Source organism: Mugil cephalus, chromosome 16 (assembly GCF_022458985.1).
Source record: "Mugil cephalus isolate CIBA_MC_2020 chromosome 16, CIBA_Mcephalus_1.1, whole genome shotgun sequence".
Lineage (NCBI taxonomy): Eukaryota > Metazoa > Chordata > Actinopteri > Mugiliformes > Mugilidae > Mugil > Mugil cephalus.
This window is the reverse complement of record NC_061785.1, coordinates 20,831,199-20,843,782: the sequence shown is the minus strand read 5'-3', so window position 1 is coordinate 20,843,782 and position 12,584 is coordinate 20,831,199. Positions and strand designations below refer to the sequence as shown.

The 12,584-nt window shown below is 39.7% G+C and overlaps 2 protein-coding genes across 3 annotated transcripts; both read right to left on the bottom strand.

Annotated features, from left to right (window-relative positions):
* Positions 1-915: 915 nt before the first annotated feature.
* On the bottom strand, positions 916-5,196 carry adprm (ADP-ribose/CDP-alcohol diphosphatase, manganese-dependent). The gene is made up of 3 exons (XM_047609935.1): positions 4,469-5,196; positions 3,547-3,669; positions 916-2,335 (listed from the first exon to the last, which is right to left on the bottom strand). Exons 1-3 carry the CDS (start codon positions 5,043-5,045, stop codon positions 2,010-2,012), a joined length of 1,026 nt encoding a protein of 341 aa, XP_047465891.1. The 5' UTR covers positions 5,046-5,196; the 3' UTR covers positions 916-2,009.
* Positions 5,197-7,159: 1,963 nt separating this feature from the next.
* Positions 7,160-11,585, bottom strand: rsph1 (radial spoke head component 1). Of its 2 annotated transcripts, none has more exons than XM_047609936.1 (7): positions 11,434-11,585; positions 11,182-11,295; positions 10,017-10,122; positions 9,751-9,861; positions 9,395-9,579; positions 8,154-8,225; positions 7,160-7,420 (listed from the first exon to the last, which is right to left on the bottom strand). In XM_047609936.1, exons 1-7 carry the CDS (start codon positions 11,482-11,484, stop codon positions 7,280-7,282), a joined length of 780 nt encoding a protein of 259 aa, XP_047465892.1. In that variant the 5' UTR covers positions 11,485-11,585; the 3' UTR covers positions 7,160-7,279. The 2 variants fall into 2 exon arrangements, with proteins under 2 accessions (XP_047465892.1, XP_047465894.1); XM_047609938.1 differs by having other exon boundaries at positions 9,395-9,530; positions 9,771-9,861.
* Between the last annotated feature and the right edge of the window lie 999 nt (positions 11,586-12,584).

Genomic DNA, 12,584 nt, shown 5'->3' with positions numbered 1-12,584 from the left:
AAACTGAATTGCATTAATTTCCCATGTTATCTTGTGTTTCCACAAAATAACACAAAAATAGCTCTTTTACTGTACCGGGTTGCAGTGGGGTCACACTTTGTGTTGTCAAAATAACATCAGCTGTATTATATGTATTTAATTTACAGCTGCATTCTATAGAGTTTAGTAATCAAGTATAGCATGACTACGTGAGTCCATTCTATATCTCTGGGAGAAAAAAATATTCCTCAGTGGGATTTTTTTGAGCACAGATAACCACAAACTGCAAGCTGATGAATGATATTTTGGAGAGAAAATATTCTCAAAAAAACAAACAAAAAAAAACAATATCTTAATTTAAGCAAACAGGAATTTATTCTGTGCACAAGAAATGTATTTGTGTCTCTCATTTTCACTAACTGGACTCTGCTGGAAGAGACCTGCGCACGATCTCAAAGACACTTTGAAAGACTTTGAAAGGGAGGGATACTTTGAGGTATGTCTGAGAGGATTCTTCTCTTCTAGTTTGCTGTTCTCTGTGCTCAAGAGCCCCCGCTGTGCACTCAGAAATGTGAAACACATATAGCAGATCTGTTTCCTATGCAAATATATATGTTAAAAGCATGTTCTTATTGGGAACCAGAATATCCCGAGTCTGAAGCTGGAACACTGTAAAGAATGTCTTATTTCAAACTACATTTATTCAGTGGTCTATCATAGAGAGGTAAATTGTGCATTTCTGCTACAAATTGGAAATTCAATAGTCGATCTGCAGAAGATTGAGACTAAAGCTGGAGATAAAGTAAATAACTGGAGTTGAAATTACCTACATCCCCTAAAACAGTGCAAGTTAAAAATCTGCATCTGCATAATTTTTTACAACACTTTCATATGTAATCTGAATGCATCACATGATGCCAGAGAGTAAACGTGACATTATCATATCAGGATTTTTATTAATTATATCATTGCATTAGACAGTAAATCATACAGATTTGCTCATCTTATCACCTGAAAACCACATAAGGCATAATGAAGCAACACACAGCATAACACTCCAGAAATAACCATGTGCTATAAGCAACATGCAAAAAGCAGTTCCAGCACAAAACCATTTCTTGAAACCTTTGGGAATAAGTGCAACTGTTATCATTTAACCTCAAGTTTAAAACAGAATCAGTGTGTAAAATATAATTCACACTCATAGTTTAAGAAAATAAAATAAAAACTAGTGCAATAAATTATATGAGGTACTCTATTTGTGAAGTAGTCCCACCTTGGCCTTGAGAGGTAACAAAAGAAGTTGAAAGTCATGCTGCTTCAAAAATTTAAGAATTCCATACATTGTCAATGCTTTTTCTCAGCTCAAACCATAAAGGTCTATACTATGGGATGGAAGACAAATACAGGTACTTGTTCTTCCTGTAAAGTGACTGATGAAATCCCCTGACTTCTTCAGAGAATGCACCAAACATCCTCTAAGTTCTCTTCACAGATCAGCACAATGTTTAATCTCAAAGGACTGATCACAATTTTTCAAGTTTGTCTGAAAACTATTGTTGTGGATGTAGAACCTGAGCCTGGTCACGGTGGTTGTTACACAATCTCATTCCTAGTGTCCATTCATAACAGTGGGGACAAAATCCACAGCCCTACGTCTGTGCAACACTTCAAATGAAAATGATTTTGTCAGAAACAAACTCTAATCTTCTTTAAATTTCATTAAATTTTGGCACCAAATTTAAAAGGAACCTAGTTACAAGTCAAGGAACCACAAAAAGGCAATTTGATAATGAAATACCACTTTACCGCAATCTATACCAACCCACAGAATCAGGGTTGTTAGGATATTTTAAAACATTCCTCTTTAACCTACTCCGGCCTGGAAGACAACCAGGTGCAGTTAACCAGTCTATAAAAAAAAAAACTCCAGCAAGATGAAGATGACTCATCTCATCTGTGGATTTTGTCCCTGTTATTTACACTACAAAAAGAAAGCACTTCCCGTTTTAAGATTGAAAGCCCATGTGTTATACCACCCCATTTTCAACGTCAGTTTGACATGGTGGGAATGGGAACACTCGATCCTTTATCCTCCCCTTCCCCTCCATCACCATCCTGTCCTTGTAGACGGACACCGTGCCGAAGGCGTTGCTGTCAGGCGGAGTCTCAATCACCCCCTCTAGCGTCAGGTGGTGCACTCCAGTGTCTTGATCTCGGCAGTATCCGCCTTCGTGGTCGTGTCCGGCCATGTAACACACCACGCTGCTGTGGGAGCGCATGATGGCCAGGAGCTCGTCGTAGTTCCACGCAAGGCAAACAGGTTCTGTGGAGCAGGGGTGAACAGGGAGGTGACCTGGACAAAAGAAAAAGACTGTGGTTACCAGTGGTTACTTATTAGATACTTATATCAGCTGCTGGGTGTGGCAAGGCCGGCTGGTTTTTCTTGTATCTTAGAATAAAATACCTTTACAAATACTGGAGGTATTGCTCGTAGCAGTTCATCATGCTGGCCAATGAAAAACCTGAGCTGTAGTACCGATAAGACTTTTTGTAAAGTGAAAATTTAAGTATATTTGTTTAGATGTCTCTCAGCCATTGTTTACCAAAGTATTTAGACGCTTTCATCAGCACTCTCCCCTCCAGGAGCAATTAGAGCTTCAAATCTTATTGACGAAAGAGTTGATCCAATTTTTCGGTCTCAAATTCTGTTGGATGAGAAGTGTTTGTGATCTGCCACCTCCACTTCTCACCACACATGTCTGTGCCTGAGATACGTTGGCTGCATCCTTTGGTTGACTTTTGGGCTGAAATGCGAACCATTGCCCCAGTCTCAAATGTCTGTTCTCTAAATGAGGGTTTTCTTCAAGGACCTCCCTGTATTTGTTAGTTTTCATATTTCCCTCAATCTAATTTAAATTTTTTAAATTTTCAAGGCAGTGCACTGCAAAATGTGAAGGGGTCTGACGTTCTGACAGAACTGTACAGTTCATCAGCAACAACATTCACCAACGGCCAAAAGCCCACAGTACATTTCAGAATAATTTAACTGCCATATTTTAAACATCATACGAGAAATGTTTATTTTAAGGTTAATTATCCTCAAACTTGTGATATCAGTCGAGCTGTCATGGGACAAGGATCTTCCCATTTTCATTGTATGATGGTTATCACTGTGATATTAGCATTTATCCCAAAACATAGGTGTCAAATGCATAAGAATTCTATGTTATAAGAATGCATAAACTTTAGGGTCACTAGGAATTTCAACTGAATTCAATTAAAAATGAAAACTGCTAGGAAAGGCCGTAAAAACAGAGTTTGGGAACAAGTAATACTGTCTTAGTAGTAGTACTGTCAATAGATGTGAGTGTGCTGAAGCAGATGTGCCAGGTGTACCTGCCTATAATCACATTATACGAGAACATGGAGATGGAGATGCCGGCCTGGAATCTGTTAACTGTAAATGTTTGTGCGACCAACCTCAAATCGACACTTCAGTACTACCACCGAATGCTTGAATGACCAAATTGCAAAATTAGCAAGAGAGCGACAGATCTTACTTACTGACAATAGTGACTCTTTCCTGTTTCTCATCAGCCAAGGAAAGCACTGAATCTAGCCAGCTCAGCTGATCCTTGCTGAAGCCGCCGTTGAACATGGTAAACCTCTGCTTCATGCCACCCTCCTCTGAAACAAGAGCACAAAATATCACTGATTTAATCAGCCTGAAGTCAGTGAAACTGCTGCGGTTTAATTGACAGAATTATCAAAACTATGTTGGTCTGTTTGCTAACAAGCTGGTCCCAGCCACTCGCATCTCATAAAAGTGGTAGGAAAAGGGATACATGGTACGAAAGAGCACTGAAGAGGTTTATTTTTTACCCTGCTTGGACCTGTGACTTCCAAGCATGATCAGATGTTTTGTTTTATTGGATAAGCCATGACATGGATGATTAAGAACCTCAGCAGGCAAACAGAAGCTTAAGTATAAAATCTGATCTATATAATTTAATATATGCTTTTATTTGGGGGTAAATGGGTAACCGAGTCCGGGCCTGAACATTAAACATATTTTCACAATAAACTTGAGATTAAACTGTAGACCAACTTGCACACCAGATAACGCTTATTTGTCGCAGTCCAAGCTTCCAGTTTCCCTTTTGGACGGACGGAGACAGACTACTGCCACCTGCTGGTCCTCTCAGGAACACAGTACTTGCTAGTTGACAGCTGGCTGGTGTCTTTGTGTTGTGTTTAAATACAACGTTTTGACCAAGAAATGGCCTGTATACCAGACGGCTTTTGTTGCCTGCTGTCAGGTAAGATAAATGTGGCTAAAAAATGTAACTCATTAACACAACAAAAAAATTGTAACCAAGCTCTTTCCCAGCTTCTCGACTTTAAGACCACAAAGTTACACATTTTCTAAACTAAGAGAACATGAAGTAGCCACAGTTGTATGATAGTAATGGTCAGTTCAGCATACCTGGGGGGCAGTTGAGGTCTTTGTTGTTGTTGTGCTGCTTGATGAGATTCATAGCGTTGCTGTAGCGTTCACTGGACTCCTCCACACCCAGCAGGCTCACGTCATAGGCGTCCAGCACAACAAACGTGAACCCGGGGAACGGGCTGAAGTGGTAGGCGTAGATGTCAGGCCGCGTCGGGACTCCGCTCAGTCTCCTGTCACTGTGCAGGGTGGTGTTGAGCTTGGAGCGCAGCAGCTCGCTCCTGCTGAAGTTATAAAACTCGTGGTTGCCCCACACGTGGTGCACCTCCGCGGGGCCGGGGCTCAGCTCTCCCAGGACGGCGTCCAGCGCCCGCTCAGAGGCGCCGCGGCCCCTGTTGAAGCCGTCGATGATGTCCCCCAGCTGGAGGATGAACTCCGGCTTGACAGCCGACGACTCGGACCAACTTTCCACGGCATTCCTCAGCAGCCGGAGACTGGTTCGGTAATACCTCCTGTTAGTCCGCTTGTAGTTGTACCCGTCGTCGAGGTCTGCGTACTGAACGTCGGCTATCACGCCGAATGTAAACAGCGGCGCTTGTTGAGGAGACTCGTCCATTCTCGGTGTTGTCTTCGGAATGGTTGGTTTAATTTCGTTCCTCGTATTTATCCTTCCTCTCCACTCCTTCACATGATGACATTCAGCAACACCGCAGGACTCTGTTTCCTCTAACGTCCCCTAGCATGACACTGCTGTAGCCGACGTAACCGGTAGGTATACAAAGTCAATGATGTAAACGAACCGGCGTTAAGTGCAGTGCCGCAATAAAATAACTTCCGGTTGAAGTTTCATTCAGTTTCATACAACTTCCGGCTGACGTATCCAGCACCAAAAGCCCTTATTCAACACAATGGTTATATTGGAAAGCACCGTCTTAAATTGCATGGTCTTCTTGTAAAAAAAAGGGGAAAAAAATGTCCCTAGACAACACCTCATAAATACTACTACATAAATACTACTTACCCTGGACAAGGAGGTTAATTAAATTAATTCACTCGGGCTTACAGTACCCACTTCCTCTCAGATACAAGAAAGTACAATTCAAAATTGAATTTGTTGGAAATCCTTATATGACCACATGAAATCCAAATCCATTTTTTTTTTATTATTATTCTTTTGGGTGTAATACAGGAAATTTTAATCAGTTGCAATTTATGTAACAATATTTTATTTTGATAATGTATCTACTTGTTTATTTAATTACGTTTGTCTAGCTGCTGTTTTTGTATTTTATAAATTTTGAAAACCTATATTTCTGTTGTGTTTAACTAAAAAATGTTATTAGTAAGTGTGACATAAGTTTAAAAAAATAATTATTATGAGATTTAGTCAATATTTCTGATATGTAGACATATTATTATAAGTTATTGTGATAATATTCATTCATTCAAGTTGCTACAAATGGTTGAGTGGTCTAAAGCTTTAAAGAACCCACCCTTAACAGCATCATCTCTGATGATGCACGTAGCTATCAACCCAATGTGTTACGGGAAATCAACAGGCCTATGTTAAAGTTTAAAATACATATGACTTTTACAACAAAATACTTATTTTCATTGGCATTGTTTACACTCATAACTTTAATCTAGATAGCTATAGGAAAGATGGAAGCTCTCAATATAGTCTACAGATATACAGATATGATAGTGTCTGTAAGAGGTGTCCATAAATAAAGCACCATCAGGCTGATTTAACTGACATCAACTTGGCTTTAACCTCATGCCCATTTGATATTAACGGTCCTGGGGTGCATTTGTAGCTATGGTCTTCTAATGTTTTGTGGTTTCTAGGCTGCCATTCAAGAAAACTAATGCTGTTCTGGACAGTTTCACAGAGAGGCAGTATTTGCTTTACGCCACACTACATACAAAACATCCTTGAACATGTCCAGTTCCAACAGCCGTACATCACCACAATGACATCACACATGGAAGAGTAACAAACTTCCAGTGCATATTTATTAATTGTCTCTTTAAACAAAACAAAATATCCCGGGGTGACGGCTGATCACACCAGCTTTCCTTTTCCCCAGCTAGCAAAAGAAAACACAAAAGCTTACTTGGCGGCAGATTTTGGTTCCATATAGATTTCTTCTCACTTGGGGGAGTGTGTTAATCTTTGTGCTTGTAGCAATGGAGTCATGGCATTTGCACAAAAGACCTCAAACTACAGTCACAAACAATGGGCGTAAGCAGATTGCTACATTTACTGCTGGTCTAGTGTATTGGAAAGTATACGTTATTTTGTCCACCCATTGTTGATAGAATGGAATAAGCAAAGAGTTTTAGATTATGCTCTTAAAAAGTGTTATTATTGCTGTAGGATCATTCTAAATAGTACATAGTAAATAAATAGTTTAGATGGTTTTGAAGCATTTAAAAGACCTGAAAAAACACAAATTTACCTCATATAATGGACTTCAAAATATAGGGGTAGCTTCCATTCAACTGTAATGGGTAAAACTGATTTTAATATTCTCTTATATGAAAGAATCTATATGAAGATTGGTGCTTAAAAGTAAACAAACTGCCACTGAAAATTGAAAACCAAGTTGACACCCACAATCCGCTGAGTGGTAGTCATGTGTTCTCATGATCTCCAGATAGCAGCATAAAAAAGTGTTGCTGTGCTTCCTGATATCTAGTCTAAATATTATAACACTTGAAAGCAAATTAAAGCCAGTGCATGTATTTATTAGGAAATACACATGAAATGTAATTTAACATAAGAGAATAAAGAGGTGTTTCTCAGACGTGTGTGTGTGGTTCTGCTCCAGGATGGTGAAATCCACGCTATGGCCCTGTGCCTGCCTGCAGGACTTCACCTGAAGTCTTTTTTCCAGGCGTCTGTAGTGTGAAGCTGGTGACGCACTTGGGAATCCACTGGAGGACGGTGGAGGAGGCCAGCTCGCCCTGCTCACCCTCGGCCCCGTCCTGCAGAGAATGGAGGGAGGAATCTTAAAGACCGTACTGCTGCACACTTCGATCGTAATTCGAGAGCAATTCACACGTTTTTCTCGAGATGATTTCACAACGGCAGTGCCACCGTGCTGGGTGCGAGCCGAGTGTGAAAACATGTGCAACTCCAGGCTCACTGCAAATTTGTCTACCGACACATGGCCACTCAAGGTGACCAATCATGCACACGAAGTCAAACATGCAGCTGCGGTTATGCTAAAAATAAATTAAAAAAAAAAAAAACGTCTGGTGCTATCAACACAAATTTATTCATCTTGTGCATGAAAAAGACATTCCCATGATCATGCAAACACACAGATGTGACTGAGTGATCTATGCTACTGGTAAAGGGCACAGCATTAACGTTGTGTATAGAAACAGTAGTGGCACCTCCTCTACTCCTCCTGAGGCCCCTAAGGTGAGATAACCCTCCCTGGAGTCCACGTAGGAAGACTTCTGAGCTTTTACTTTTTCACCGTTCTGCTCACTGTTCACCAGCTGGAGGTTTAGAGTTGTCACAGTTACGCTGTGTCTGTGTCATGTCATTAGTGCATCAATTCATTTAGTGTGTCCAGAAAAAGTTCAAGTTTTCCACATGATCTGCTGCCGTCTCTTTGCCTTGTCATGATGTCAGCAATATGACTCTACTGTACATACAGTATGTAGCTAAATCAGCTGACACAAGTAAATCATGTTGGTGGTGAGTTACCTCATTTGTTTGGCGGTATTCTCCATGCTGCTCACAGCCACCGTCGAACACATACTTCCCAGGGCCAATTGGCTGCAAAACCAAGTTGATAGTATTGAACTACTAGATAATGACATCATGGTACAATGGTACAAGGCTTCTTCTTTTTCAAATTACAGTTTATAACATTTTTGGGTGATTTGGGAACTAAGGCCCCATTCAGACCTCACATTAACAAATCTGACCGGGGCAATCTAAACACTTTAAGTACCTGTCTTCACATCTAGCATTTAATCCACATGTGTCCCACGGCATCACTTGAAATATAATCTCAGTTCCATGCTTGTTATGCAAATAAACACCAAGATCATATTGTTTCACGATTCATCCATTCATTGATTCATGTTCTGGAACAAGCTATGAAGTCTCTCTCCGTCACCGGAAACACATATGATATTATTTATATATTTATTGATCGAACACTCCTGAATCCTTAATGTGTCTTGTGTGTGTTCACACCTGTACTTTAAACTGGCCACTTACAATCTGATTGCTCAAGATGTTAATACAAGGTCTGAACAGACTACAAATACGTCAGTGGCTGGAAAGACAGAAAGTCTGATGATGAGACAGCTTGTAAACGAGTCAACAGTGCAGACTACCTCTTTAATAACTACATTTTTTAAAAGGCCCTGATACATCTGATTTGGCCTGAGATTTGCAGCAAAAGAAAACAAACATGGATGTCTCACACCAGCCAAAGATTATTGTGAAAAGTAGTTAAAGACAAAAGTTAGCACTATTTTGAACGAGCACAGTATTTCTAACCCTCATGTGTCCAGCTCAAACAGTGAAAACACCATCTCTTAATGTCTTAATGTTAATCTCTTAGTCTACGTTCAATTTTAGCAAAGTTGTTTTTGTTCTTCATTATAGTTTATCAAAGTCTAAATCTGCAGTAACATGTAAGAAGACAGCAGCACTAAGAGGTGCCAACTTCAACTATGCATCGACATGGAAACACATTCAATTATATCTTCACTCCTGCATGATGTAAAGGAGACATCATTAATCACAAGTCCTACTTTTCCTTGAACAGATTAATTCTGAACCCAGCAGTGTCACAAATAACGTTGTTTTTCTTTTAAAGGGAGCGCCAAACTGAAAGGACTTCAAACGAGTCTGCCAGTATTTTGTACAAAACCAAACCATCGACTTGATCTCACCAAATACAGTAAAAAGTCATAAAAAATAGAACTAACCTTGTTGTTGACAAAGTTGCCCTTGTATCTGTGGTTAGAGTGGATGTACTCTCCAGCTGACTCCATGTTACCATTCACCCATGTTCCCTTGTACTTGGAGCCAGTTTCGTGGTAGTGATAGATGCCCTGACCATGCCTGCCAATCACAACACCAACAACTTCAGAAGGGGTCAACTTTCCTAAACCTAGTTAGAACAGATTTGATAATGTGCTGGTGAGAACATTTGACACAGATGTTGCTTGAGCTGCAAGTCAACAAATCACTTATTTACTAGTTATTTTAACATATTAGGGAATACAAAATTACTTTATTCCAATCCAGTGAAGGAATATGTGCTTTTAGAAATTAAAACTACCTTCAAAGATGTGGATATACCTCATGTGTTGCAGCCACTCGCCATCATACGTGTCTTTGTTTGGGTAGGTGTAGACACCATGTCCTTGTCTCAGGTCCTGTGCCCACGACCCTGACAGTCAGAGAGACAGACATTAAAATGTTTGATTTGTGAACCTCTACGTCAGCACTACATTGTACTTGTGTTGACTTTTAACACCTTTTCAGGAATGTAAAGATAGATTTTAATCATCAGATTTTGATGATAAATTTGTTGGTTTGCCATACCTTCATATTTGGACCCATCTGGATAGTAGAAGGTGCCCTGTCCGTGTTTCAAGTTCTGATTGTAATCACCCACATATCTTGCCCCGTTCTTGAAGCGATATGTTCCCTGTTGAATAAAACAATAAAGGATGAATGCATTACTCGTTTGCTGGGTAACATAAGGTGAACACTCAATGTGAGAAAGAAGTTTCAGCACAGACTAAATGTGGATATTATATATCATCAATCAATCAATCAATCAATCAATCAATCAATCAATCAATCAGACTATATTATCATTAGCCTCATAGCATAGTTGCCTAAGTCATTTTTACTTAATGTTACAATGTCAATAAAAATACGAATGTCCTTATTATTCAGATATGACCTAGGGAATTGTGATATTATCTTAAGATGTAACGCTTTTCATACAAAATGTAGCTTTATATATTGATCCTACCTGCACCCCTCAACACAGACACGAACACGAACACAGACAGACACACAAATTAATAATCTGTGAAGCACTACAAATAAGAACAACATTCATTAAAACAAGAGCAATAACTGTAACGCTGTCACAGCCAGGGAAACACCAGCGGCTGGATAAAACCAACAGCAGCGAGGTAAAATAAGTCAAAAAATAAAAACTTCAAATTAGTAGAAAAGGAATGAAACACAGAAGCACAAAGTGAAAAACAAAATCAGACTAAAAAATAATAAAAATGCTAAAAAAAAAACAACACAAGAGAGAAAATGACAAAATGATTCAAATACAAACTAAACTGAAAAGGTGGTCTACGGTGGCTGAGAGAACTGGAGTAACATCAGCTTAAGAAAGCACATGCAAGTAGGCAAAACACAAGCAAATGAAGAAAGCGACTCAATCAGATTAATGCAATGTTTCCCCTGAGCAGTGAACCAGGATAGATTGGTGTTCAGTAATCTCTGGAGTGCTATTCCACAATGGCTTTGGAAATGAGCTGAAATGATTTTTATTTTAACATCCTGATCATGTGATTCTATACACATTTTATCAGCTTGTCAATAATCGAATTAAATACACAATAATCTGCAGCTTTGCGTGGAGGCACTGACCTGGCGTTTATACAACCTACAAGAAGCCCTTACTCAGTCTGTGAATGTGTCGTTCTCTTGCTGGTAGTAAACAGCACTAACATCCTACCTGTCCGTGTCTCTTCCCATTCTCATACTCGCCCTCGTAGATGTCTCCGTTGGGCAGAAGGGCTTTCCCGAACCCGTGCCTCTCCCCTTCTTCATTTCGACCCCCTTCGTACTTCTGCTCCCGTCAGACATACAAGAGTTTGAGTAAAAAAAGAGACTTGGAAAATCAACGGACAACAAGACAGCACGTAAACAACCAACTAGTCGAAAACAAAACAAAACCAAAACAATAGTAGTAATTACAGTCTCTCACCCCGAGGGTATTTTGGTCATCATCAAGATCGTCGGATCCTACGTCTGACATTCTTGTGTATCAGTTTCGGAACTTTTAGTTTGAGCTTGAAAGGTAACGTTACTGGTGAGTCCTGAATCCTCTGAACCGACTGTGTGCGGTTGCTAGTTTACGGTTACCGTGACAACCACCGGTCACGTGTGATGTTTATTCAAGAGAATAATGTCCACACTAAGCATGCATAGATAGATAGATAGATAGATAGATAGATAGATAGATAGATAGATAGATAGATAGATAGATAGATAGATAGATAGATAGATAGATAGATAGATAGATAGATAGACAAGTCAATGGACGTAAATTCTGCTCAAAAAACAAAACATGTATGTTTTGCAGCAGTGACAGCAGAGGGCGCTGTGGACCAACCAGGAACCAGGACAATACTACAATCGCACAAGCAGAATTTGTGTTGTAGCCTGGAGGTTGGGACAGTGAAATTGTTTGGATACTGTAGAGTCAGTTTATTTAGAACTAAAAGGCTCTGACTGGTCGTAGGCCTGTCCAATTGTACCGTTCAGTTGAAACACACCTCATAATGAAATCCAAATGGAGCATATTCAGACTCATATTCTGATAAGAATTCAGTCTGCCTATATGCCAAGTAATTATTTCATTGAGTAACTTAAGGACATATTTGAGGACAGATTTACCACCCTTCTTGTCAGTTTAGCCATGCTCATGACACTGAAAGAAAGTGACAGTTTAAAGACCTCAGTTCACTCCATAGAGCCAAAACTATTAAAATCCTATGAATATCATTTGCTGTGTTAAAACAAAAGGACTACTTCGACTGGTTCGGAAATACTTGATACACTTTGTGGCAATCACCAGGATTTAGATATTTTTCGATTATGTGTTTTTGACTTATTGGTGAATCCTGATGGTGAAATGAGTATATTTGGGAGGCTGTCTGTATCCTGAGGAGGCCCAAATGAGAGAAAATCAAAGACAAAAATGGGCCCTTCAATGACAAATCCACAGTGAATAAGGAGGATCCAAAGGAACTGTTTGTTAAAGACACTCTTGAAAGCAAAGACAGTGGTAAAGTGACTTATGGACACATATATCGGCCATGAACTGATTTATTCATGTTCTGGACATCTGTTTTG

Excerpts from the sequence above, each read along its gene's own strand:
- adprm (XM_047609935.1), bottom strand. The coding sequence starts at position 5,045 with ATGGACGAGTCTCCTCAACAAGCGCCGCTGTTTACATTCGGCGTGATA. Across the intron at positions 3,670-4,468 it reads AGACCTCAACTGCCCCCCAG|AGGAGGGTGGCATGAAGCAG; the intron begins GTATGCTGAACT and ends CTCTTGTTTCAG. Across the intron at positions 2,336-3,546 it reads GGAAAGAGTCACTATTGTCA|GTCACCTCCCTGTTCACCCC; the intron begins GTAAGTAAGATC and ends TCTTTTGTCCAG.
- rsph1 (XM_047609936.1), bottom strand. The coding sequence starts at position 11,484 with ATGTCAGACGTAGGATCCGACGATCTTGATGATGACCAAAATACCCTC. Across the intron at positions 9,862-10,016 it reads AGATGGGTCCAAATATGAAG|GGTCGTGGGCACAGGACCTG; the intron begins GTATGGCAAACC and ends TCTGACTGTCAG. Across the intron at positions 9,580-9,750 it reads GTATATCCACATCTTTGAAG|GTTTAGGAAAGTTGACCCCT; the intron begins GTAGTTTTAATT and ends TGTTCTAACTAG.